This window comes from Diceros bicornis, chromosome 5 (genome assembly GCF_020826845.1).
Source record: "Diceros bicornis minor isolate mBicDic1 chromosome 5, mDicBic1.mat.cur, whole genome shotgun sequence".
Taxonomy (NCBI): Eukaryota; Metazoa; Chordata; class Mammalia; order Perissodactyla; family Rhinocerotidae; genus Diceros; species Diceros bicornis.
This window is the reverse complement of record NC_080744.1, coordinates 67,714,743-67,741,512: the sequence shown is the minus strand read 5'-3', so window position 1 is coordinate 67,741,512 and position 26,770 is coordinate 67,714,743. Positions and strand designations below refer to the sequence as shown.

Sequence of the window (26,770 nt, the reverse complement as noted above, 5' to 3'; positions counted from 1 at the left end):
CCGCTCGCTGGTAACTCTCAAATTTCCCTCTCCAGCCTCTGGCTTCCAGTAACTTATTCAACTCCTCTCGGCGGTTTCAAGGCACACTTAAAACTCAACATGCCCTTAACAGAACTCACGTCTCCTCCTAAACACGACTCGCGTGGTTCCCTCACTCAGAGGGTGCCCTCCACCCCTGCCCTCCCACATCCATCCTGCTTGTCAGGAGTTGCTATGGCTCCATTCCCTCCTTCACCTTCACCCCGAATCCATTACCAAGTTCGGTCAGTTTCACCTCTTACATCCCTCTGGAGTCCGTCCACTCCCACCATCCTCTCCCACGTGGATGAGTCCTCTCTGTGCTCCCTCACACCTTCTCCACCAGTAACCAGGGTGGTCATTTCAAAAATACGTATCTGACACATCACCCTCCTGCTCAGAACCCGTCACCAGCTCCCCATGGCTCTCAGTTTGAAAAAAGCCAGTCCTTGCCACAGCCTCACCTCCCAGCCCATCTCACACCTCTCAGCCTCAGGCTCGCTGTACATCTTCACTGGCCTTCTCGGAGATGCTGGGACAAGTTGCCTTCCCTCCAGTCTCAGCATCTCTTTCTGGAATACAGCTACTGGCCCCCTCACCTCCCCATACTTCCCGTTCATCTTTCTGATCACAGCTTACATGCCGCCTCTCCCAAGAAGCCCTCCCTGATCTACAGACAAGATCCGATTCCCATGTTATACGTGTTTCTTTCATAGCACTCATCGGCTTGTAATTGTCTGATTGTCTTCCCAACTGTGAACTCCACAGGGTCTGTTTTGCTCACTGCTGAACCCCAGTCCTAGCACACAGCAGGTATTCGAATATTTGTTGTTGAATGAACGGTCTGGTTTTAGAAACATGAGTCTGGCAGTGAGCAGAGAGCACGGACTGGGGGAGGCGAGGAGGCTGCTGCTCTGGGCCAGGGGGAGACGACGGCTGGACCGCAGTGGGCTGAGGAGGAGCAGACACACGAGGCACACTGCGAAGTCAGAACTCCCCGGATTTCAGGTCCTGCTGCCTGGGACAGAAGGGTCAGAGCCCCAACGGAACAAGGGGTCCCCCAGCTGCCTGTCTCAGGGAATGAAGTGAGCCATGCCTGACCCTCAGAGGTTCTGCACAGACCACTGCTCCTGGGAACCTGGCTGAGGGGGTGAAAATGCCACGGCTGGTCCTCATTCTCCATCTGTGCCCCCCAAGGCGAGGCAGGGAAGGCCCTCACCTTTGCATCCTCAGGCACGGGGCTGGGCCCTTGGGGGTGGGGCCAGGGTAGCGCTGTTATACCACAGATGAACTGCGAAAACCACCAGCAGCTCAGAGTCTCCCCCACTCCCAGGGTCAGCATCTTCTCTAAGGCATGAGACATTTATCTTGCCTCCCACCAGAGGGACCCCACCCTGCCTGGTCAGGCCTCGCCTCCTCCCCCGTCCTTGGCTCCAGCCCTCCACGTGCTGATGGCTTGAACAACATGGCGGGAGAGGCAGCCAGGACCCCCAGACATTACCCTGTGGACAGGGTCCCCCAAGCCCGGACGGCCCAGGACCAAGCCTGGGCCGCAGCAGGACGGTGGGGGCGGGCGGGGGGCAGACACAGGACACTCGCTCGTGCAGCTGACACAAAGCGGCGGCTACATCTCCCGGCCGTGCTCCCCACCCCGCCCCCTCACAGGGCAAGCACAGCCCCACTCACAGAGACAGGGGGATGAACAAGATGGCACGGGGATGGGGGCCGGGTGGACAGGCAGGCTCGGCGGAGGAAGCGCCGAGGCTGGGCAGCGGTGTCCTCATGGAGTGGTTTATTACAATTCCATCTCACAAGGCGGGTGGGCGGGCGGCAGCGGCACATGAACTCCGAGCCCTGACAGGCGGCTGCCGCGGGCGCATGCAAACAGTGCAACACGGTCAAGCGCAGACACGGGGCGACCGAGGCGACACGGGACACGGAACACGGAATGGGGAACAGGGCTGGGGCGATGGGTCCCTAGAGAGGGGCCTGGTCTCCCCAACGCTTGCGGGCAGGACAGGAAAAATAAGATTCGTACTTCTTGTAAAATGCCCATTTGCTGGGTACTTTCTTTCTCCTTATCTTGAAAAATAATAAAAAATAAACACACGGAAAAAAATCTCAAAAAAGGAAAGGAATAAAACTCTAAGAAGGCGCGAGATGGGAGGCCAGGGAAGCCTGACCGTGGTAGGGGGCATGTGCCGCCCACTCCTCAGCATCCTCCCTTCTTGGCCTTTTGGTGGGGCTCCCGAAGCCCCACAGGTGGGTCCATGAGAGAAGGTGCCAGGCCTAGGCGGGGTCCCTGGGGGGCCAGAGGGGGCACAGGCTGGGACAGAGGAAAGAGGCCCACCAGCCCGCCGGGCTCAGTTCAGGTTTGGGCCCAGCGAGTGGGGGCTCCAGGTCCACAATCTATCCAGGTTCAGTCCCCACAGGCCCAAGACCTGGGCGGAGGCCGGCAGTCACAGGTGCAGCTCGTGGGTTTTGATGTGCTCGAGCTGCTCACGGAGCTGCAGGAAGGAGGGCCGCGCGGCGGCGTCCAGGTGCCAGCAGTTCTTCATGACTTCGTATACTGCAGGCGGGCAGCCGTCGGGGGCGTCCATCTTGTAGCCCTTCTCCACCCGAGGGACGACGTCCTTCAGGGGCTGCGGGCAGGTGGGTGGTATGAGTCGGTGCAGGCCCTAACCCTGGAGGGGACCCCTCCCTCAGCTTCAGGGATCCCCTTCAGCTCCGCCTCAGACCCAGGCCCAGGAAGTGGTCTGGAGCTCCGGGCAGGTCTGCAGCTGCCAGGCCTCAGACTGGGGAGGCAAGGCCAACGAGGCCCCTTCCCCTGCCACCTCCTCCCTTGCTGCAAGCCTCACTCTCAGCCCCAGGCGTGCCCCGGTCCCAGCGTCCACACTCACGATTCTTGGATAAGGCACTCGCCCGAAGGAGTAGATTTCCCAGAGAAGGATTCCGAAACTCCACACGTCAGACTTGGTGGAGAACTTCTGCCGTGTGGATGGGAGAAGCGGTGTCAGATCCCGGAATCTGGGGCTGGGGGTGACCCAGGACCCCCGTCCACCACCACTCAGGCCCTGGAACGAGGCCTGCCCACCTTCTCTCTCAGGGCCTCCGGGGCCGTCCACTTGACTGGCAGCTTGCCTGTGTCCTGGGTGCTTGAGGCCTCCTTGGTGAGGCCGAAGTCGCTGACCTTCGCCACGTTGTCCTCAGACACCAGCACGTTGCGGGCAGCCAGGTCCCGGTGCACGAAGTTGTTGCCCTCCAGGTACTCCATGGCCTCGCAGACGTCTCTGCGGGTGAGCCAGCCACGTGTCCCCTCAGATGGGGCTCCCATAGCCGGGCAGGGGCCCCACCCCCCAGGGGCTGCTTCACTCACAGTGAGAACTTGAGGAGACAGTCTCCGCTTAGCACCGACCGACCCCGCGACCGCAGATAGTCCACCAGGCTCCCCTGGGGCAGGACAGACAGACCCACCGGCCCCATAGGTCAGACTGCCCTCTAGCCCTCAGGAACAGTGGGCCTGGGGCTGGGTAAAGGGGGACACCCAAGGGAAGTGTGAGGAGAGGGAAGGAGCAGGGGAGGGCGCAGGACATCACTTCTGCATGAACATTAGCGTCTACATGCTGGACACTGTGCTCAGCAACTTTCATGCATTCTCTCTCTTAATTCTCATAAATCCCCGAGGTAAACTTTATCATTATCTCCATTTCACAGATAAGGAAACTGAGGCTTGGTGAGGTGACACAACTTGTCTGAGGTCATAGTGAATAAATGACAAGCCAGGACAAAATCTAAGCCTGGTGACTTTGAAGCTCAGCTGGAGGGAGGGGACTGAGGGAGCAGGGGCCCAAGGGTGCGGTAGGTAGCCTGGGGCAGTGGGAAGCCCGAGCCCCAGGGTTCAGCTCTAGGATGGGGGCTGGATCGGGGGCAGGCGCACACCTTGGCCATGTACTCAGTGACGATGTAGAGCCCGCCTTTCTCCTCCACGATCACACCCAGAAGCTGTACCAGGTTGCTATGCCGAAGTTGCCTGGGGCAGGACGGGGGTGGTCAGGGCCTGCTAAGCCTCCCCATCACCTCCCGGCCTGGGGCGACCTCCCTACCCACCCCCTGCCCCTACTCACGTCATAACCGAGGCTTCAGCCAGGAAGGCCTGGGCAGTGGCGTCATTCTTAATGCACTTGACAGCGACTTTGTTCCCTCGGTAATCACCCAGCATCACATCTGGGGGAAGAGTTGGGGGTTGTTCCCTGGACTCCCCACAGCCCCTTGGCCCCTCCCAGGGCTTGCTGCCCCTCCCGCTCACCTCCAAACTCCCCCTTCCCAATGGTCTGCAGCAGCTTCAGGTCCTTCATGTTCAGTGCCCAGCCGCCTGGTGGGGGGGGGGGGGCGTCGCGTGAGGGGTGTTGAGACCAGAGCAGGGTTCACAGCAGGGGTGACAGAGGCAGACTGGACTATAACATGTCCCTGGAGGCCTCCAGAGCCTCCGGGGTAGGGGGAGTGCCAGGAAGCCTGGGAGGGAGGAGGCGGGGAAGCAAGTGAGGACTCGGGATGGGGGTGGCACTCACTGCGGAAGAACTCATCCTGGGCCGCCACTGTGCCCTCCATGACCTTTGGCTTGATGAGGCGAGTACAGAGTCCATCTGCATCTGAGGTGTAGTGCTGCAAAGGGCAGGGCAGGCACTCAGAGCCAGCCCCCAGGGCCCACCGGCTGGAACGCACATGCACTGCCCAAGTCTGACCACTAGAGGGCGGCAGAGGCTGGTCCCACCCAGCCTGGACTTGCTTTGGGTGGGGAGGGCTCCCTACTTCTGGCAGGGCAGGGGTTAGGGAGGCCCCAGACAAGCGGCCCATTTCCCATCCCACCGCACACCTAAGTACTGGACAGACACCCTGTTGTTGCTACCCGTCTGGGCCTCACAAGCATCCCGAGGCAAAGGGCAAATCTGGCTCAGTCCAGACACCAGCCTCTAGACAAATGTGCCCAAGACCCTCCCCTGCCACAGGCCAAGCCAGGCCAGCAGGGGGAAGGAGCTGAGAGTGAGTGCAGGTGGCATCTGGGCGGCTGCCTGGGGCTACTGGATACCAGGTGTGGCCTGGCCAGGGCTGGCCTCGGGAGCTGCAGGGACGTGTGGGCATCTATGCAGGTACAGGAGCCCGGGAACCTGGCCATCAAGGTATAGCTCATGAGGACATGCTTATATACACACACTTGGGCATGTAGTTCTGTAAGTGGCTGGAAGGAAGCTAGTTCTGGGGTCAGACAGACTGAGATTCAAGTCCTGGCACCACCAATTTATAGCTGTGTGACCTGAGGCAGGTCCCTTAACTGTTCTGAACCTTCATTTCCTGAAAATGAGGATAGTGCCACACTCCATGTTGTGGCACCGTGGGGTCAGAGATCAACCCCGCAGGTGCTCCACCGAGGGTGAGAAAGTGCGGGCTCACAGAGGCTGCATAACACGCCTGAGGTCACCAGCCGGAGGTGCTGGGACTGGAGACTGGAGCCGAATGCAGGCCGGCGTGGGTGCTCACCTCCACCAGCTGCATGAGGTTCTCGAAGTACACCTCCTCGTCGATGCTGAGCTTGCTGGCGTGGTACATGATGCGGTAGTGCTCCACCTTGCCGTCGCAGCTCACACACAGCGTGTAGTCCCCAGGGTAGTTGGTGCTCTCCCGCACCAGGAACAGGCCTGTCTCCGGAGGGCACAGGAGCCGCTCTGCCTGCTCCCGTGTGATCTTGCCGTGGAACCAGCTGTGGGGCGGCCAGGCCAGGGGTCATGGAGGCCCGAGGGTACCAACCCTGGGGCGCCTGCCAGCCTCCTGATGCATCTGCCAGGCTCCACTTTCTTTCTTTCTTTTTTTTTTTTGTGAGGAAGATCAGCCCTGAGCTAACATCCATGCCAATCCTCCTCTTTTTGCTGAGGAAGACTGGTTCTGAGCTAACATCTGTGCCCATCTTCCTCCACTTTATATGGGACGCCACCACAGCATGGCCTGACGAGTGATCTATCAGTGCGCGCCCAGGATCTGAACCTGGGCCGCCAGCAGCGGAGCGCACGCACTTAACCGCTACGCCACGGGGCCGGCCCCCAGGCTCCACTTTCTGAAGGTTCTCCTTGGTTCGGCACCTTCCCACTGGCTCACTCAGGCACTGGGGGCCCTCATCTTCTGCTTCTGTCCCTTCTTTCTTCAGTCCTCCCGGCCCCGTCCTCCCCTTTGAGGTCCAGCACCCACACCCTTCCTCTCATCTCCAGAAGCCCTCACGGTCATTCCTGCCCCTTACTCTCCCCCCGTGTCTTCCTCTGACTCTCTTCTGGAGGAACCAGGGCTCCTCGACCTCCTTCCTTCCCAGACTGGGAGATCCCACCCCGCCCCGCCCCAGCGGTACTCACGGCATGAGGCTGAGTTTGGTGCCCGCCTTCACGCCCTCCCGCTTCTGGACGTAGTTGGCCGGGATGATGCCCTCACGGCCCACCTTGTTCTTGGCTTTGTACCAGTTGGGGTCCTGGGGAGAGGGCAGCCCAGACACGCTCTCAGGCCCACCCTCCCCTACAAGGGAGCCAGGACCCAGAGGGAACACCCAGAGGTGGGAGAGGGTGGTGGTGGGCGGGTGAGGTCCCTGATTACCTTGGTGACAGCCACAATGGTGAGCACGTCTCCTTTGCAGAAGGGAAGGTCTTGCTCTGCAGTGCCGTGGAAGTTGTACTTGGCAATACATTCTGTACCGGATGGCCAGGCGGCCTGCAGAGCAGGCGACAGGTGGGCGGGTGCAGCCCAGGCCCCCTCCCCACCCACCTGCCTGCACACCCTCGCGGCCACAGCCTCTTGGCTGCCCTCCATGAGCTTGGGTGAGGTGCCCCTCCCCCTGAGAACCCTGGGTCCCTTTCAGCTGGGGTTCCCCCACTGCCCCCAGACCTGTGCTCCCATCTTGAGGGCCTTGCATCTGACAGCACACCCTGGAATTCTACTTTGTTGAAAGCCAGGGCTGGGAAAAGGGGAGCAAATCGATCTACGCCTTCCTTTCCTCTCCCGCTCAACACTCCCCTGGGGGTATGGGGACACTCAACTGCCCGAGGCCCCTGCCCCTGCGGTACCTGTATTGCCGACATCTTCTCAGAAGATCTGGCGTCCCCGTGTCACAGGAAGGCCGCCGTGTCACTTGGTACCATGAGAGCTGCAGAGATAAGGGGAAGATTGAGGAGTGGTGTGAGGAGATCCCCCTCAAGCCACTGAGATCCCACTCCTTCCCCAGAGCCACGTGAACAGGTGCCAAAGGCTTCCAGAGCTGACACTTGGGGCAAGGACCATCCTCTCCAGTCTCGGCAGGCTGAGGGCACTGGATAGGGGAGCAGGCAGGAGCATGAGGGCCGAGGACCCCCAGGGACAGAGGGGCCACCAACCCTAAGGCCACAGGGGGACTTACGGCCCGACAGAATGGCCAACAGAGGCAAAGGAGGCTCAGGGTAGTGAGCAGCCCCAAACCTGGACGCTAACTAGTCTGTAGAGGGGGAGCCAGGGCAGCTCTGTGAACCTAGGGCTGGTGCTCTGTGACTCGGGCAAGCACTCGTCCTCTGTGGGCCTTTTAGTTACCTTGCCTATAAAAACTTGTCCAGGCAGCATCTCTGTAAATGCTGCCCCACAGCCCAGTCATCCCACTTCTAGGCATACACCGAGAGAAAAGAGGACAGGGGTCCTCTGAGACAGGCACGGGTACTCATAGCAGCACAATCTGTAATAAACCTCAAACTGGGAACTGCCCAGAAGCCAGCCAAGAGTAAGATGGGTCCACTGTGGTTTATTCACAGAACGGAATACTGTACAGCAGCAAACACAAATGAACTACAGCTATGGAACAACACTCATGAATTTTTTTTTTTTTAATTTTTTAAAATTTTTTTTGTGAGGAAGATCAGCCCTGAGCTAACATCTGCCAATCCTCCTCTTTTTGCTGAGGAAGACTGGCCCTGGGCTAACATCTGTGCCCATTTTCCTCCACTTTATATGGGACGCTGCCACAACATGGCCTGACAAGCGGTGTGTCGGTGCGCGCCCGGGATCCGAACCTGGGCCGCCAGCAGCGGGGCGCGCGCACTTAACCGCTACACCATGGGGCCAGACCCACTGATGAATTTCTAAACCTAACGTTCACCAAGAAGCCAGACACAGAAGAGCACATGCCCTGTGATTCCATTTGTAAAAAGTTTAAAATCTGGTCAAACCCCCGGTGCAGGATGGCGACTGCCTTGGGGGGCGACAGTGACCAGAGGGGTGAGGGGGCCTCTGGGTGCTAGTTACACGGATCCTCTGGGCCCAGTGAGGGGGTGGGTCCACTCTGTGGCCATTCACTGAGCTATACTTGTGATTGGAGCACTTTTCGGTGTACATGTTGACTTCAATAAACTTGACTCCTCAAAAAAGCTACCCCGGCCAACCCAGGCCCCAAGAGCAGCAAGCCAACCCGTGCTGCACACACATACCAGCCCAGAGCTCCCTCCACCACCATCATCTTCCCAAACACAGCCCCGAGCCCCTTATCCCTGTCTCAGGAAGCAGAGGGGCTGGGGCTACTTTCCCTTTTTACAGATGAGGAAACTGAAGCTTAGACAGGGCCGGTGACTTCTCTATGGTCACAGTGTGTTAGAGAAACGCCTCCATGCGCCTCCCAGGTTCCCAGGCTCATGTGACAGGATGGATGAGGTCTGGGGGCCGGGCTGATGGCCACAAACATTACCACTGCCCCAGGCCAGGCAGAGGGAGGAGCCATCTGAGTGCAAGTGCCCAGAGGTGCGAGGGGAGCAAGGACTGCAGAGCTTAGGCGGGCTTCCTGGAGGAGGGAGCGCTGGAGGGGAGCCCTGAGGACTGAGAGCTTAGACACGCAGAGGGCAGGCTGGAGAAGGCACCCCAGGTTGGTGTGATTGCCTGAGCAAAGGTATCGGGGTAGAGACGGGCACAGCTGTGAGAAACTGGCCTGGCTGGAAGCCCATGCTGAGGGAGGCTGGAAGACAGACCCTGCCCGTCTGAGGCTCTCAGACCCTGAGCTTCCAGAGTCCACTCCGGAGCACCCTGCCAGCCCACCATGGGGGACAGTTTCGAGTGGGCCTGGTATAAACATAGCAGGGCGGCAGGAATCAAATGCCAAAGTGAGGAAGCAGGGCTTGCTTCTGAGGGCCATGCGGCTCGGGGGGCCTCAGTGGGAGAGCGTGTGGTCTTGGAGACAGACAGCTGGGGAGAATAGAGCCGGGGAGAACCACCAGGCTCTCCCTGATGCTCGAGTTGGGCAGACTTAATTCTGTCGAGTGTGCCACTGTGGAGAATGACTCGACTCTTGTGAGCCTCACATCCCTCACCCTGAAAGGGGGTCCCTGCAAGCAGGCTGTGGAAGGAGAGGGACGAGACCCAGACTTAGAAGTCTCTGGCGCAGGGCCTGGCAGGCACCTCCCCCCCCGCCCCCAGAAAAAAGGGCTTCCCTTTCTCTCAGAACACACAGTGCTTCCCGTGCCCAGAGGCTGGCCTGTCAACCTCTGCTGTCTAGAGAGGGAAACTGGGGTCCAAGGAGGGTGAGCCTGGACCGCCCCCCAGACACACACAATCACACGACTGAGCCACCATGGATACAGAAAGCACCCCCTGGGCTTCTGAGGACCACAGGCTGTGCGGAGTTGTGCTCTTGTTATCCCCATTTTATAGAAGCAGAAACTGAGGCTCACGAGATTGAACGACTTTCTCGAAGTCACACAGCTAGTGAGGGGTGACCGCCTAGAACTTGAATTGGAGTCCCACTGGACTTGGCTGGGCCCCCAACCTTCCAGAATAGGGGCTCTGCTAGCTCTCCACATCCCCACTCCCACCCCCCCTCCCAAAACTTGCCAGCAGCAGGAGGGCGCGGAGGCTGTGGTACCGTTAGTCACCCTCCCAGCTGTCAGTTTGCAAACACTCCCTTCCAGGCCTGCAGCTGCTGCTGCCGCCTCCCCACTGACTAGATGATAATAATAAAAATAATAACAGGCCCTGTTTTCTGAGCACTTATTCTGTGCCAGACCCTGTCCTTGGCATGGTATGACTCATCAAATTCTAACAACTCTGAGAGGGAGAGAGAGGCTATTATTATCCCCATTTTACAGATGAGAACCGCAGGCGAGGCCAAGAGGCAAGGTGGCCTTGCCTGAGGTTACACCTTGAGTGAGCACCCTGGCCCGCATCCTGCCCCAAGCATCCTGCCCCGCTGAGCCGTTAGCAACCCCCCCCAACCCGTGCCTGTGGGCCCTCAGTGCCTGCACTATACCTCCTACCGCTCCCCCCCCCCGCCCCCGCCCTGCCCCCGGGAGCTGCAGGCATGCTGGGACCTCACTGGCCTAGAAGAGAGAGAGTGCAAGGGAGAAGAGAGAAGCAAGTGGTGCTCAGCGGAAGGGGCAAGCTCAGGCTGGAGTGGTCAGGGTGGGCTTCCTCGAGGGGCTGGGCTTTGACAACCATGGAAGATCTGGAAAGGAGAAGGAGGAGCTAACTTCTCCCTTTGTTCTACCGGCTGTGACTTTGGGACCCGGTTTCCCCATCTGTACAATGGGTTGGTGATAACCCTGCAGCTCCCAGGGCTACTCTGAGGACTGGAGTTGCCGCCTCTCAGCACCAGAAACAAAGCCTGCCTTGATGCAGAAACCCTGCCTGCCGGAGCTGCGGACCCCCCCAGGATGGCTCAGCAGCCTCCCAGCCAGCGCCTAGGCTGGGGTCCCCTCCTTAAGGCTCTGAGGGTCCAGCCAGGCCATCCCCCTCCAGGTCAGAGCTAAGAGCCCGAGTGGCTGTGCTCCAGTCCGGCCCGGGTCAGGCACAGAGGGGCCCTTCCTAGGTCATGTGAGCCTGGTTTCAGGGCACTTGGCGGAGGCAGTGCACGAACACTGTCCTGGGAGTCAGGGGCTCTGAGTCCTGCTCCTCTGAGCACTGCCACCACCGTGCTATGTGACCTTGGGAGAGTTACTTGAACTTTCTGGGACTTGCTGGCTCTCCAGCACCTCAGCCAGGCCTGTCTCCCATCTGCTGTTCCCAGGACACCCTTGGCCGCCCACCTCCCTGCCTTGACATTCCCTCTCCATTCCCTCCCCCTTCTCTGCCCAAGGAACTGCTGCTCAGCCTTCGGGGTGCAGCTGAGGAACCACTTCTGCTGCACACACGCCTAACAAAATGCATTAGGAGTCCTGCTGTGCTGTTTGTGGTAGCAGGAGACTGGGAGACAACCTTCACGTCCATTAACAAGGGACCAAGTGAATAAACGACCAGACGTCCCTAAAGAGAACAACGCAGCCCCTGTGACGGGGCCAGAACACTGCCCACGAGAGGGTAAGCAGAAACGGCGAAAGGCCAGCTCAAGTCACGGCAGGAAAAGTTGCTGGGGGATAGGAGAGTGACACGGCTTCCACGTACCACCCCACAGACTAATCAGAAAGAGGACAAAGCACCTTCACAACAGGGAGGTCTGGCGGACTCCTTGTTACCCAAACGAGGGAAATGACGCCGGGTGCCTCCCGCTCCCACACACCAAGGAGGGCACGGCATCTCTGTGGTACTCCCGAGAGCTGCCAAACCCAACTCCATCAGGAGGACGCAATCACACAGAGCCCAGCAACCGGCCTGGACTCTTAAAGTCAGTGTCATAAAAGACAAAACAAAGGCTAGGGAATGTTCTAGATTAAATAAGACACTAAAGAAACATAACACAACAACAAAATGATAATGATGTGAGGTGAAGGAGGTGTTAACTAACCTGATTGTGGTAACTGTTCTGCAATATACACGTGTATCAAATCATCACATTGTACACCTTAAACTTAATGTTACACGTCAATTATATCTCAATAAAGCTGGAGAAAAAAGAAAAAGAAAGCAACATCACAACAAGATTCAATGAGTGATTCTGAATCAGATTCTGGATCAGAGGGAAAAAATAGCTATAAACACCATTTGGGAACAATTGGGAAAATAGAAATGTTAGATAATACTATGGAATTAATGTTACTTTTCTTAAGTGTGATCATGGTACTATTATGTAACCGATCCATGCTCAAGTATTTAGGAGTACTTTAGGAGTACTTAGGTGTGATGCCCGCAACTAACACTCAGATAAACCAGCAAAAGATACACACATACATGTCTATGTATACAAAGGAAGAGATAAAGCAAATGTGACAAAATGTTAAGAAATGGTGATTCTGGGTAAAGGATATGTGGGTATTCATTATACCATTATTTCAGCTTTTTGGTAGGTTTGAAATACTCAAAATAAAAGGCCGTGAAAATGACTGAGGTGCAGGCCTCCATCTGTGGTATATCACAAACTGTGTTTTTCAAGAGGACATACAATTCATCCCTAAACTCACAGATTATCTTTGGAAGATGGAGGAAACTGATGACAGAGGTTGCCTCTGGGATGGAAGGGGAAGTGAGTATCAAGTTCAAGGGAAACTTTTCACTGTATATTTGCTATTTTGTCCTTTTTGATTTTTTTTTTTAACCACAAACATCTATTAGATTCCCCCTAAAAATATGATTGAAAACAAATAACTTTTTGAAAGCTACCTCTGCCAGGAGCCTTCTGTGGTCCCCCAGCTGTGGAGGCTGCTCTGGGCCTCCACAGCCTCTCACACAGCCCCGTGCTCTAGAGAACCCCACTGATCCTGGCCTGGGGCTCTGCAGGGGGAAAGCTGGGGGCTGACGCAGGTCCCCAGCACGGGCCGGCCCAGAGTGGCTGCTCAGTGAGTGAATGCTGAATGAATGAATGAACCAATGAAAGAAAGGGGGAAGCAGGCTGACTGCACCACACCGAGGTCCCATAACCGGAGGGACAGCAGCTGTCACCCCACCCCCACAGGGCTAGGGGACAGGGGGTTTTGGAACTTTGTGAGGTCAACACTTCGTTCTGACTTCCTGCCCCAAACCCTGCTCCCAGCAGCCCTTGTGCTGGGGTCCCGGGGAACAGGCTGGGCATTGTGCCCGAGCACTGAGGTCAGTGGCCACAGCCTCAGGCAGGCCTTTCTTGGGAGCCCAGGCTGGCAGGGAGAGGGGAGCCCAGAAACTCCCAGGCTGCCCCCGCCCTGCCCTGGGGCAGCTGTAGACCCCCCGGAGCCAAGCACGTGCTGAGGACCACGGCAGGTCAGGGGGCTCCTGCCCTGCCCCCTCACCAAAACTCCACTGCCTAGTGGGGCGTGGGAGCCTTCAGTAACTGTTTACACCCAGCTAAAAATACCCACTGAAAAGGGAAGTGCACATGAGACCTGGGGGAACTTGGGGCCGTGGCCCCCAGAGACGGTCCTGCCACAGGACCCAGCTGGAGCGTCTGGGGGGCAGCGGCAGCCAGCGGAGGCACTAGGCAGGTCCACCTTCCCTTCTCATTCTTGGAGCCAGCGTTTCAGGAGCCTCCCTGTGTGCCCAGCCCCATGCTTGGTGGGCCAGGATGGGCAGGAGGAGGAAAAGGCCCAGGAGTCCTGCCCTTGGGGCCCCAAGAACTCTACTCATCCGTCTCTGTCACTAGCCCGGGGACCCCAACAAAATGCAGCCCTGCTCCTGTTCTCCTGGCTAGCAGATGGTCAATCACGACCAGCTGGGCTCAGTGCCTCCACAGACAGGAGAGACAGGGGCAACCCAGGAAGGCGTCCAGGAAGAAGGGGAGGGGAGCTGGAAGTGGGAGGATTTTAGGTGGAAGTGACTGGGAGAGGGGTGTGCTAGATCAGGCCAGGATTAAGATTCCAAACTGTGGCAAGGAGGGAGTTAATTAAGGCTGAAGAAGGCTCAGGGTGGGAGTCCACGGAAGCTCTGAACTCGCCCGGAAGTTTCTGATAGGTCACAGGACAGACAGAAGCAGAATGAGTTTCCGCCCCTCCAAAAGGGCAGTGCACCTGAGGAGGGCGGGGCGCTGCCAGCAGTTGGCCTGGTTTGGCAGCAGTGAAATCAGCCCCACCTCTGGGTCCACCAAAGGCACAGAGGCTGCCCGCGCTGTGATGTCCCTGGCCACATCCCAGGCCGTGGGGCTGGAGGGCACCCACTGACCCAGGAGGTGGTCCAGAGCCCTCAGCACCTCCACTGCACAGATGTCTCAGGGTCGGCAGCAGAATTGGGCACAAGACCCTTGGAGACGCCTACGCCTCCCTGGGGGTGGGGGAAGGATGGCTCCACTTTGGCTCCAGTGTGTGCTGCCACCCCCCAGCCCCAGGGCTCCCTCAGCCTTCAGCATCTTTGCTCTAAGGAGAGGGATGAGTTTAATGGCTGAAAAACGTTAAAAACCAAATGACAGCAACTCACTGGCTTTTTTCCTGCCCCCAACGGCTCGATGGGACCGGAAATCCCATCTAGCGGTTTGGGGGAGGCGGGGGCTGGAGTCAGAGGCAGCCAGTGGGGAGCCTCCTCCCCCAGGCACTGCTGCCACCACTTGAGGCCCACACTCCTGGCCCAGAAAGGTTTCTAATTACCGCTAAGGAGCCTAATTACCTACATGTACTGGGCAGCAGGGACTCCGGGCCTCCCCAGGGCCCTAACCCAGGCCTCTGTTCCCCCACCCGGATCAGCATAAGCTGTGGTTTTGCATCCTTATTTGCCTATATTTACATATGGCCTCTCAGACTGACCTCCAACATACCCTTAGAAATCATGGAGTGGCCTTGTCCCTCAGCCCTAGCCACGTCATAGGTGGGGAGACAGGCCCAGAGGCCCATGAGGTGTTTAGAACTTTGGCCCCCAGATTCCTTGTCTCCCCATCTCAGAACTGGGACCCACAGAACGCAAGCTGAGAAGGCAAAGCTATGGGGGCCCAACACAAAGGACATACAGCCCTGCTACCCACCGAGGGGGTGGTATCCATACCCTACTCCAGCAGGACGGACTGGAAAAATGAAAGCATGGGAGTGAGAGCCTCCCACCCAACCCTGCATTAGTTACCTAATCCTCAAAAACCCCATGAGGTTTTACTGTTGACCTCTGCTTGACAGAGGAGGAACCGGCTGGCAGAGGGTCACCCAGCTTGCAAGAGGTACAGCAGGGATTTGGACTCTGATTTGTCTGAACTTGGTCTGCAGAAACATCTCCTACCTTTCCTTAGGCAGGACAGATGACATCCTGAAAACGGACAGATAGTGAGGCAGGGCAGCTGAGGAGAGGGCTGCCCAGAGCTTGGCCTGCCTGCTCTGGGGAGCATAGGTTACATGTGTGCCTACTCCTTGCTCATCTGCCATACCCTGCCTCACACAGAAAGGCCAAGAGTCTGTCCAGGGCCACATAGCAACTAGAGAAGCCAGCAGCCCTAGAGAGGGTAGAAGTTCCAAGCAAGGACCTCTGCACCCACCCTGCCTCTTCCTCAAATGCTTCTTGGTTTTTTCTTGGCCCATCCCCTCCAGGAAGCCTTCCTGGCTGCTGCAGCCTACGCAGATCCCCCGCTTCTGAGCTCCCACCAGCCCCGCCAGGAAGTCGGAGCCACAGCCCCCCCCCCCCCCCCCCCCCCCGAGAGGAGTTGAGTCCTCTCTGAATCTGGTCTCCTCTACCGGCCAGCAGGGGAGCTCTCAGGGTTCCCCCTTCATTCTTCCCTCCAGTCCCCCTGCAGCATGGACAACTCAGGCCGCAGATGCCCGGGCCTGGGTGAGAACCAGGTGCTGGGCTGCGCAGGGCTGAGAAGCAGCAGCCAGGGTGGGCAGGCGTCAGATGACACCCAGGTTTTCACCCACCCACAAGGCTTCCAACTGTGCGCAGAGCAGGACAGGCAGGGGGGCGCCAGGCAGCCTCTGTTGCTTGTTCTAAGCCTCTGGGCCCCGACCACAGAAGGGGCGGGCAGGAGGGTGGGGGTGGGGGGAGGCCGAGGGAAGCTGCGGTTGGAGGCCCAGCCCCACCGAGGCGTACAGAGCTAGTGTGTGATGCGAGCTACTCTCATCACAGTACCTCAGAACCAGGAAGAGAAACTGAGCAGGCAGAAAGGGCGAGCTGGGCTGCATGGGGCCCTCAGGTCCCTGGGGGCCCGCCAAGCGGAGCTCCTGGACAGTCGCTGGACAAACACTCCTCCCTTCTGGGCCTCAGTTTCCCCCTGGGAAAAAGGAGATTCTCTCCCTGGTCCTGCCAGACTGTTCCTGATTGGTGCAGGCTGCATCCTGCCCAATAGAAGAGACCGCCCCCCCCAATTGCTGGAGCATCCCTGATCCCCCAGTGGGCTTTGGCCTCTCCAGGGGTGCAGGGGCTCGGCCCCCCAAAGTTAGCTTCACCCTGCTCACTTCTCCCCTCAGCCACGCAGGGAGCACACTAGCTCTTCCCTCACCAGCTCTTTATTTTTAGGTCTGAATTTGACTTTAATCATTACTTAGCGGATTCTATTTCCAGCCCTCGGTTGAAGGGACCCAGAGGAGAGGAGGAAGGGAGGCAGTGCTCCCTGCCTGCTCCTCCACCCATCCTGTCCCCAGCCAAGGAGGGGGCACTGAGAAACACCCAAAGGGCTTGCCCCAGCCAGGCCAGCATCTTGGAGAGGACCCCACCCTGTGACCTCATCCCAGCCGAAGCTGTAGGACAGAAGCGCAGTTGTAATGCCCACTTCCCCTGCACCAAGCCCAAGGAGGGAAGCACCCCACAGGCAAAAGTCTGGCAGCCAGAGTCTGAGGTCACGTGTCTGGGGGAACTCTGCATTGAATGGGCCACCTGGGGGAGGACTCCCTGCCTAGGAGAGTCCTGGACTGTCCTAGGGTTACCTAGGGCTATGGTCTCTTAGGCCCTGGGAGTGCCAAGCTGAGACTGGTTTCCTCCTACTGTCCATGGGGTGGCCCCAAGAGGGCATTCCCAGTTCTCTGGTCTCCAAAGAAGGAGAACTAGAGGAAGCAAGTGATGTCACAGCAGTACACACTCAGGTTAGACATGGGGAGCACCTGCTGAAGAGGAGGACACTAACACACAATACTTCCCCCGTGATCTGTGGACATCCACGTTCCCTTCCAACTCCCACCTGGGAGGCTCGAGAATCCCTGCCCCCCCAGCTTTCTGCCCTCCCTCGGCCACTGGGAAAGGGTGGGAAGATGAGGCTGGCATGGCTTTCCTGGGCTGGGGCTCAGGATGCCTGGGTTCCCTGCCCAAGCCTCAGTTTTTTCCGGAAAAGTAGGCCTCTTATCTTCACTGGGGAAGTTTGGGGCTGGCCTAGGACACAGCCAAAGCTGGGGGACAGGAGGCAGCTGGGCTCTCAGAGAAGAAGCCTTGTCCACTCAGCTCTGATGCTGGCAGAACAAGAAGAGGATGGGTAGTGTCAGGCCCCAGAAACCAACCAGTAGCTCCTCTTCCCTTGGCAGCCAATCACGTGGTGACGGGCAGCGGGGAGGGCAGGGAGGTAGGACAGGCACTGGCTAGAGCAGTCCAGAGCCGCAGGGGCAGAGGGCTTCAGAAGAGCTCCTCGAGCAGAGACCAGCCCTCAGCCTGGTCAGCGGTCAGCCCACCTTGGCCCAGGTGTCTTCCCCACATGTTGAGGTAGCCTTCGGTGGGCACTCCGTCACCAACACCAGCCCCTCCTCACATAGTGCCTACTGGAGGCCAGAGGCTGTGCTCGGCACATTCTAGGACCTCGGTTGGTTAGTTCACACTGTGCGCACACTCCCCTCTGAAGCAGGATCACCGTCCCCGCTGTGTACACAAAGGAACTCGGGCTCAGAGACTGACTTGTCCAAGGTCCCTCCACTCTGGCCTCAATGGCACAGCTGGGCCTGGAACCCACGTCGGCTGGGTGCCAAGTTGCCCACTCTCCCCGGCACCCCTGGCTGCTTTGGGGCCTGTAGTAACAACCACCACAACAGCACGACAGATGGGAAGCAACAGTGCACACGCTTAGTAAGAGGGTTGGGGTGAGGCTGCTGTGGCAGAGCTATTTGGAATATTCTGTAGCTTTTTAGAGGCAAAGTGACACAGACCGTGTAGCAACATGAGAAAATGCCCAGAGACACAGTATTAGATGAAAAAAGGTGTCATGGCATGCACATTCAAATGACAACAGCGACGAGGGAAAAAAAAATTAGGAGAGGCTGGCAGGGAACTCCGAGATGCTAACAGTCACGGCGCCGGTGGGGAAATAGCAGTTTTTTGTGTTGTTTTCTAAATTTCCTGTAGTGCTGTTTTGTTACTTTCTAAATTAAGAAAACTAATACATACGTAGTGTTCTCATAAGGAGCTCAGATTCGCTTCCCTGGGACCTGCCTGACCCCCAGCTCTGGCCCTGGTGTCTGGCATGTCTTCTAGTCTTCTACCACGGGACGGCCTTTCCAAGACGAGACAGGACATCCTCTCAGACACGTGAGAGTCTCTCCCTACCTTCTCTTTACAAGACCAAACATCTCTGTTCTTTGGAGACTGTGTCAAGGCTTCAAAACTCCTCAAAAGATGGAGCCCAGAACTGGACCCGGGCCATCCTGTCCAATCAGACCACCTGGCGGCTTGCTGGGGCAGCCACGTCACACTGGATCCTGGGCCTCAGCCCCCGCCTCTACTCTGGGCTGCTCCGCGGTGGCTCAACCTCTTGGGGACCAGTGCCCCCTGCAGTGGTGCTGGAGACTGTCTCCTGGTCTTTTCTTGCCCCCGACCCAACACGGAGAGAAGACGAGCCACTTCTGGGAGGGAGGCAGGCACCAAGCTCACCAAATAAAAAACACATCCCGGCATAAGTGCTAGCCTGAAGCCAGACCCCTTTCTACAAAGGACCGGAGACACTGGCTGCACCGTACAGCTCACAGTTGGTATAAAAGCGCCCAACCATGGCAGGCCTCAGCCCCAGCCCCTTAGGCTGGAAAGGAAGTTAGGGCTGGGTGTGGAGCTGGGTGAGGGGAACCTCACAGGCCCACATCTGGGTCCCGTCCACTGTGCATGTCAGGGCAACCAGAAAAAACTCTAAATCAAGGGCAGAGGCCTAAGCAGGACAAAACTGCCAGGGGCCCCAAGGGGCCCCAGACACGGTTCAGCATCCTCCAGGGAACCCTCATCCTTCCAAAAGCAAGAGGATCCTGCCACACTCCCAATCGCCCTTCTGGTGCGTTCCCTCTGTTCCTGCTGCGGCCCCACCAACAAAGACATTGGGACCCCCCAGGGCGTTGAGAACTTGGAACAGGCGCCGTGGGTGTCCCCACTCTGACAATGCTCCTATGCCAAGGCTGTAGGGTGCTCCCTGTGGAAACAGGGCTCTCACCTTCCCCCTCCAGATCCCATTCACGTTCTGACCTTGGCTGCTCCTATACCAGCTGAGCCAAAAGTGTGGGAAGGCTGGGTCGGGACTGACCACCAGGCTGTTTCAGCTCAGCACCAGGGCTACACCACACGAGTGCCCCCATATCCCCTGCCAGTGGGACCCAGCCTCAGGCACCAGGGGAAATCCCACAAGCAGTGCCGATGTTGCCTGAGCCCAGACCCAGGCAGAGCTGGGGCCGGAAGCCCTTTCCCTCCTCTCCAGCCCTCTGCAGGGGAGCACGTGCTCACCCCACAAGGTCCCTTGGGCCAGGCTGGGGCCCTGTGTCCCCGGTGGGTGAGGGTGCCTCCCTAGTTTCCCTCCACCCACAGCAGTCCAACTCTGCAGAGAAGGGGATGAAAGGAGGGACGGCCTAACTCTGCCAGAGGCCTGGGGTAGCAACTTCCCCCTTTGAGTGTCAGTTCCCTGATCTACAAAATGAGAGGAGGTGAACGCTTAGTTAAGCTCCAAGGATCTGGTGGCTGGGCACGCCCCTTCCTGACACCTGGCCTGGGCCCTGAGGAGGCTGGGAGAATGGGCTGACCAGGCTGCCAGGAGTTGGGGGCATGGTCCTAATGCCCAGTGTCACCTCCACCCAGGACAGAGGCCTTGCCCAGTTTCCCCACCCAAGGGTCAGAGGTCCCTTGGCTTAGGCCTGGTCTTCAGGGAGGCCCAGAGTGAGAGGCTCACCCTCTGGCAGGTTCAAGGGAGGTGGCTGGGCCCTGGGCTTTCTGAAGCCGGCAGGGCCTCGGTGGAGGAATGAAGGAGGGGTCAGAACCAGGCAGGCCGAAGAACCTGTGGGGGGCCCTGGACAGCGAATGGCAAACTGTCCGTTTTCCAGGGCCCTGGCCCATGCTGACCCCCTCCCTCCAAGCTCCAGCCAGGCCCCACACGGGGGTAAGGTGAAGACAGTCAAGTGGTGGCCTGAGACAAGTCCGTGGGGCTCGCAGGGCAGTACCTCCCTCGTGCGCTCCCCTCCCAGTCGGGCTGACAGTGACTCCCGGGAGAATTCGAACGCGGGAAGGAGGGGGGCAAGGGAGTGGGGGATGGGAGTGGAAGCGACGGCAGCTGCAACAGCGGCAACAGAAGCGGGACGTGCGACCTCCACCCTCCTTGCCCCGGGAAGCACTCACCTCTCTCGGGGCACTGCGGTCCGGGCCACCTCGCTGCGGGCAGCATCAGCGGCCTGCGGGACAGTCCATGCAGCCAGGGGGGAGGGGCGCAAGGGTCCCCAGGGGGTGCGGTACAAAGAGGTATGGGTGCGAACAAGGGGGAGGAGGGACGGCCAGACAGAGGCAGGGGGATGGCCGCGCGGCCCGGGTCGGGGAGGGAAGAAAGGCGGGGGAAGGGGGGCGGGAGGGAGTCGGGGGAGGAAACAATGTAGCCGGCGCGGCCCCGGCAGAGTTCCGCTTCCCAGCGCCGCCACCGAGGTTCGATTTTGGACCGTCGCGCCGACTGCCGGGGGCTGCCCCGGACGCTGGATCGCGGGCCGCGGGGCTCCCCGCGCTCCACGCCCCGGAGGCTCCGGCGGCCACAGGCTGGCTGGGGCGGGAGGGACGGCCGCCCGGGGGACGGCCCCGACGGCGGCGCGGCCGGGCGGTCGCCCGCTCGGACCCCACCCCGGCAGGACTCCCGGGCGGAGTGTGGGGTGGGGCGGGAGCGGGAGGGCGGCGGCGGTCTCGGCGGCGGCGGCCAAGCTCGGTTCGCCCGGGGCTCCGCTCGGAGGAAGCTCGCAGGCCTGGCGAGAGGAAGCGCGGCCCGGATCCTCCGCCCGCGGCAGCGCGCCTGCGCGAGGGGGCCTGCCCGGTGCGCGGCGGGGCGTGGGCCGGCTGGGCGGCGCCCCCTGCCGGGCGCCGGGGGCACGGCGGGGGGTGTGTCCGCGCCCACGCCCTGCCCCCACCTGCCTGCCCGTGTTGACGGCTCCCGGAGGTCCCTCGCAGAGCCTGCCTTGGAGCACCCTCTGAGCCTTCTCTGGGCGCAGCCTCCCCGAGGAAGAAGCGATTGAGGCCAGACGTGGTCCCCTCTCTTCGGGTCTGTTGGTGGAGAGTGGGCCTCACTCGCAGCAGTAAGCATTCATTCATTCACAAACATTTCCTGGCGCTGACGACCTCACAGGCCCTGTTCTGGAGTCTACTGGTAGGACCACTTCATTACTGTCAAGGAACTCTCAGTAGGAGAACTGACAGGCCAACAGACAAGCGCAAAAAAACAATTGATAGAAGTGGAGAGTTGGGGTACAATGTCCACAGGAAACAGGAAAGAGGGGAGGGCTAATGGGAGACTTCAGAGAGCTAGGACCCAGGCAGAGGTAACAGCATGGACAAAGGCAGGGAGAGGTGAGAGAGCTTGACGGCTCTGGGAGCTGTGGGTAGCCCAGTATGGCTGCAGTTTGCAGTGTGGGTCCAGGAGAGTGGTGGGGGGTAGGGTCCCTGCAAGCTGCAGGGAGGAGAGAGCTCCAAAGAGCCTTGTAGGACTTTCATGGACTTTGTTTTCAGCTTGGAGGCAATGAGGAAGTTGTCAGTAGCTGTGTGACCTTGGCAAAGTGACTTAACCTCTCTGTGCTTTGGTTTCCCCATTTGGTAAAATGAGGGGAAAAATAGCACCAATGTCTTAAGGTTTTGTGGGGAGGAAATGAGTTAATACATTTGACGTGCTTAGTGTGCAGCAGCTGGCATGCGGTCAGCCCTCAGTTAAGTATTGCCTGTTATTATATATCACTGTTGACGGGGAGCAAAGAGGTGATCTGCTCTGAGCTACAGGAGCAGACGGTGTGCGTGTGTGTGGTGGGGGGCACACAGTGGGGTGGGCAGTGGTGCGGGGGAGACCAGAGACTCCAGTGTAGGTAGGAGGCATTAGGGCACTTCCTAGGGACTTCCTGGGCCCTGATAGAAGGGTCGAGGTTGGGTGGGCAGAGAGGAAGGGCATTCTCAGTGGGGGAAGTGAGGTGTACTGGCAAAGTCTTGAAGTTCAAAATAAGTGAGGGGCTGAGGGAGTGAGGGCCCTGTGGGAGAGTGAGCTGGGGAGACAATGTGGCTGCAGATTACAAAGAGCCTCGAATGGAGGAGCAGCAGTTGGGTGTGCCTCCCCAGACAAGCCGCTGGTTGGTCCTCTTACCCAATGCACACCTGGGCCAGCTTCCCAGGAAGAGGCCAGCCCTTCAAGGAGGAAGGTAGTGGTCACAGCCCTGCCCTTTGAGGAGACATTCAGTAAGTCTCGGAGATAGCTATGGTGTAATGGAAAAAAGCGTGGATTTGGGGTTCAAATCTCAAAGTGAAATCTCAGCTGGGCCACTAACTAGCTGTGTGACCTTGGCTAGTTACTTAAGGTCTCTGAGCTCAGTTTCCTCTTCTGTAAGATCAGACTCAAAATATACCAGTCTTATGAGAGATGATGCATATTCAGCAAGATAACGGCCTGGGGTGAGGGGGGTGGGGAGGGTGCTCAGCTCAGTTGGTTTCCCTTTCTTTCCTCTGAGGTCAAGATGGAATGATAAAGTGGGGCCCAGATGGGGCCACCCCTCAGCGTAAAGGAAAGCACTTCAGCAGTTCTGCAATGGCTTCTGGAAGGGAGAAGTTGATATCTCCCCTCCCACAACTGCATCAGCTGGCAAAATGGGAAAGGACTGTGGGGATTTGGGGAAAAGACTCAGATCCCCGTCCCAGTTTTGTCGGCAACCCATCTTCCTTTACCCCTGAACACACTTGACTTTTCCCTGGGTTTCTTGTGGCCCAGAGTGTGGACTTTGGAGCCAAATGGACTTGCATTTGAATCCTGGCTCCACCTCTTCACAGCAGAGTGAAATAACATTGTTTAACTTCCCTGAACCCCAGGCACAAAGGACACGTCGCTGGAGGGTCCTGCCCCACAGAGCTGTCCTCTAGTGAAAGAGCCCGTTAACTTCCAACCTCACCATTCATTCGTTCATTCATTCGCTCACTCATAAGTGCTTACTGATCACCTACTAAGTGTAGGCACCGTTCTGGATGCTGGAGATGAAGACGTGAGCAAGACCACCGTGGTTCTTGCCCAATAGGATAAATAAGTCAGCAGGCCAGTCAGACACCTGGTATGAAGGCAATGAATATTTGATGGAGGAGAGAGGACTGGGGGAGACCGGCACAGAGGGCTCAGTGGCCTGAGGATCAGCCAGAAGCCAAGGTGACGAGACCAGCAAGCGAGTGAGAGTGGTATAAGAGGACGGGACCAGATCCTGTAGGGCCTTGTGGGCAAGGATTCTATTACACAAGTTCGGACTGTATTATATGAGCAATGGGGAGGCATTGAAGGATTTCAAGCAGGGGAGTGACATGATTGAGGGAAGGTCAAGAGACCACTGAGGAGGCTTCGCATAGTCCAGGCAGGGCTAATGGGCATGGGCCCCGGGACAAAGGAGAGCCACCTGACAGCTCTCGGTGAGGGGCTGTTGGTGGGGAGTGAGGCCACAGGAGAAGGCAGGCCTGATTCTCAGGTGTGGCTGGAGCAGGTGGGAAACAGTGTGCTCTCTGCTGAGGTAGGGAGGATTTGGGAGAGGGGCAGGCTGGGGGTAACGCTCAAGAGCTGGATTTTGGACAAACTGAGTTGAAGACCCCTTGAGACATGGAGATGGCAAGTTGGCGTTTGGAGCCACATTTTACAGACAAGGCCCCTGAGGCTCCAACAAGAACTTTTCTAGAGTCCACCTCCAGGACTGGGGTTGAGCTCTGAGGACCTCCAAAGCCTGGAGCACGAAACAGCCTCCTCACTCAGCGCGCTTCAGGGTAGGAAATCATCAGAGAAGCGTCCTCGGGTTTTAGGATTGGGGAGGAAATTTAGGAGGAGCCCCCTTCCAGCCAGGTAGGCTCAAGCGCTAGCTTTCCCAGGCTGGGCTACTTATCGCTGGCTGGTGGGGCCCACCCTGGGGGAATGGAGAAAAGAGAGAGGCTGGAGACCGCTGGATATGGGGAACGGAGCACAGACTTCTGGCTGCGTTTTGATGATGCGGGCCCACTGGGCTAGCTCGATGCAAAGTGAGGTTGGTTGGCGGTGGCCAGAAGTCCAGAGGTTAAGCACCTTAATGGGTGGACTGTGCTCTGTTCCCAGGGTCCCCTGGGAAGGGAAGGGGCTCTCCTCACTCTGCCCTGCCTCTTCCCCTCCCCCAGCCTCTTTGCTCTGAGATGACAGTTTAGAGAAGCTGGTGTGAAATAGTTTGAAACTCAGACCTTCTGGGCGGTCCCCCAGGGCAGAAAACAGGAAGCCAAGATTAAAGGCAGATTTCCAGCAAAGTCCCCTTCACTTCCTGCAGCGCAGGTGCTCAGGGCGAGCTGACTGTGAGCAGCTTCCTTTGCTGACAGCACCTCTGGGCACCCCGTGCCCTCTGGGAGCTGTTCTTTGACCTTGTCATCACCATCCCCACCAGGGAGCTCCTGCTAGGCCCTTGGGGAATGAGCTTCCTCCAGAAAGAGGCCATGGAAGGGGAAGGAATGGTCACTGCGAAAGAGGCACCAACAGGAAACAGCACATGGGGACACCTGGGAGGCAGTGAGACCAAGCAAAAAGGGCATGGGCTTTGGGGTCACTCAGGCCTGGTGTGAATGCCACTTCCTTGCTGCAGGGTCTCACTGACTTGTGGAGGTGGGCCGAGGGGCGGAAGCAGTGGAAAGGGGGCCTAAGGGAAAGAGACAGGACCAATGCCTGCGGTTGAGAGTCTTAGGGAAGGCCAGAAACCAGGAGAAAGCAAGTGGCCACTGTGGCCCCTGCCATCTCAACACCAGGGGCCGCTTGGCTGGATGGCCACGCTGATACCACAGCTCCTAAAGGCTCAGGGAACCAGGGACCAGAACGGGCCTCCCCAGTGACCCCTTTCCTTCCTGACCCGCAGGACAGCAGGCTTCCACGGGCTCCATCAAGTCAACAAGCTGCACCTGCCTCACGCAGAGGCGAAGCTCAGCCTTCCAGATAAGCCCTCACGCTCTCCTCGAGGAGTCCAAGCTGTCCTTGGGAATCAACACGGCTGGCCTGAAGCTGGAGGAAGCACACCCTGAAAACCTCCCTCCGCGGGCTGGCTGAGTTCGGCATGAGGACAAGGCGTTGGCCTGGGGGACCCAGGTTCTAGGGACAGACCTTGCTTCTGACTTTGGGCAAGTCCTCCCTGTCTAGGCCTCAGTTTCCTCACCTGTGTACCAAAGGGTTGCATTTGGTGCTCTGACTCCTTGTGCACAAGTGGAGGCCCTGGGGATGAGGTTGGGTGGGCGGCTGCCAACTGCCTCCAACTTCTGTCCCCCTGGGACCAGGGAGCTACCATTTACTGGGCACCTGCTGTGTGCCAGGTACTTCATTATTATTACTGCTGACGAGAGCTAGTATTTACTGAGCGTGTACTATGCACAAGCATTTTTCGTGTCAGATTAAGATCTGTGCTCTTCACTGCACGAGTTTGAGCCAAGGGGATTTCCTAGGAAGTCAGTCTGTTTCTGACGTCATGGTGGCAGAAGTCTTGGTGGTGGTGGTTTGGTGACTTCGTGGCATTGGTGGTGACCCAACCGAGAGGCCATTGGGAGCTGGAGGACCCACTCTTGTGGCCTGAGGTGGCCTGCACCCCCCCCCCCCCACATCATAGGGGTTAACTGGCTAGTCTCCTGACCTTGAAGGTCATGGGTCCTGAGTTCCTGATTTGGAATCTTCTGGGGTCGGCAGATCCAGAACCAAGTCCACAACAAGAATTGGTCAAGGTACCTGGGATCCCTGCAACCTGTCTTTGTTGTGTGTGTGTGAGGAAGATCAGCCCTGAGCTAACATTTGCCAATCCTCCTCTTTTTTGCTGAGGAAGACTGGCCCTGGGCTAACATCCGTGCCCATCCTCCTCTACTTTATGTGGGACGCCGCCACAGCATGGCCTGACAAGCCGAGCATCGGTGTGTGCGCAGGATCCAAACCCCGGGCCGCCAGCAGCGGAGCACGCGCACTTAACTGCCACGCCACGGGGCCGGCCCCCCTGAGAACTGTCTTGGTGCTTCCCTCATAGCACATATTTCTCTCCTCCTCGGTACCTGTCTTCTTGGAATGTTCTGTCTGGGGGGGCACAGATGTTAAACGCAGTGATGAGAGTTACCAGGAGGGATGTGCAGGTGTGATGTCGGTGCAGAGCAGGGGAGCCCCCCTCACCTGGGCGCTCAGACCCTGCATGAGGAGAGAGGCCTGGGAGGCCGGCAGAGGGGCCAGCGGGAGCAGAGGCCCTGGCGCTGGAAGGGCTGAGCTTTGGGAGAAGGGGAAAGAGGCCAGGATGGGGTGAGGTGCAGGGCACTGGGGGCAGAGCCCTGCGGGCAGAGGCCCAGCGGTCAGAGCCTGCAGGGCCTCCTGTGGACTGCGGGAGTCTTCGGACATCCTCCTCAGGGCAGAGGGACCCTGCTGTTTGTGGGTTTTACCACAGACTCAGCTGTGCATTTTAAAAAGATCACTCCTGCTTCTGGGTGAGAATTAACTGGCTTTTTCTCCTCCAGGACCTTTCCCAAATCCCGAGGCTAGACCACACCCCTCTGCTGTGCCCCTCACTGGGCCCACACTGTAGCACTG

General features: G+C 58.4%; 1 protein-coding gene across 3 annotated transcripts; it reads right to left on the bottom strand.

Moving 5' to 3' along the window:
- Nucleotides 1-1,793: 1,793 nt before the first annotated feature.
- Nucleotides 1,794-20,825, bottom strand: CSK (C-terminal Src kinase). 3 transcript variants are annotated; one of them, XM_058542076.1, is made up of 13 exons: nucleotides 20,356-20,825; nucleotides 7,116-7,195; nucleotides 6,649-6,762; nucleotides 6,414-6,526; nucleotides 5,554-5,773; nucleotides 4,587-4,680; nucleotides 4,325-4,390; nucleotides 4,143-4,242; nucleotides 3,958-4,048; nucleotides 3,395-3,468; nucleotides 3,113-3,308; nucleotides 2,919-3,005; nucleotides 1,794-2,660 (listed from the first exon to the last, which is right to left on the bottom strand). In XM_058542076.1, exons 2-13 carry the CDS (start codon nucleotides 7,128-7,130, stop codon nucleotides 2,478-2,480), a joined length of 1,353 nt encoding a protein of 450 aa, XP_058398059.1. In that variant the 5' UTR covers nucleotides 7,131-7,195; nucleotides 20,356-20,825; the 3' UTR covers nucleotides 1,794-2,477. The 3 variants fall into 3 exon arrangements, with proteins under 3 accessions (XP_058398059.1, XP_058398060.1, XP_058398061.1); XM_058542077.1 differs by lacking the exon at nucleotides 20,356-20,825 and adding an exon at nucleotides 14,938-15,105; XM_058542078.1 differs by lacking the exon at nucleotides 20,356-20,825 and adding an exon at nucleotides 11,774-11,796.
- Between the last annotated feature and the right edge of the window lie 5,945 nt (nucleotides 20,826-26,770).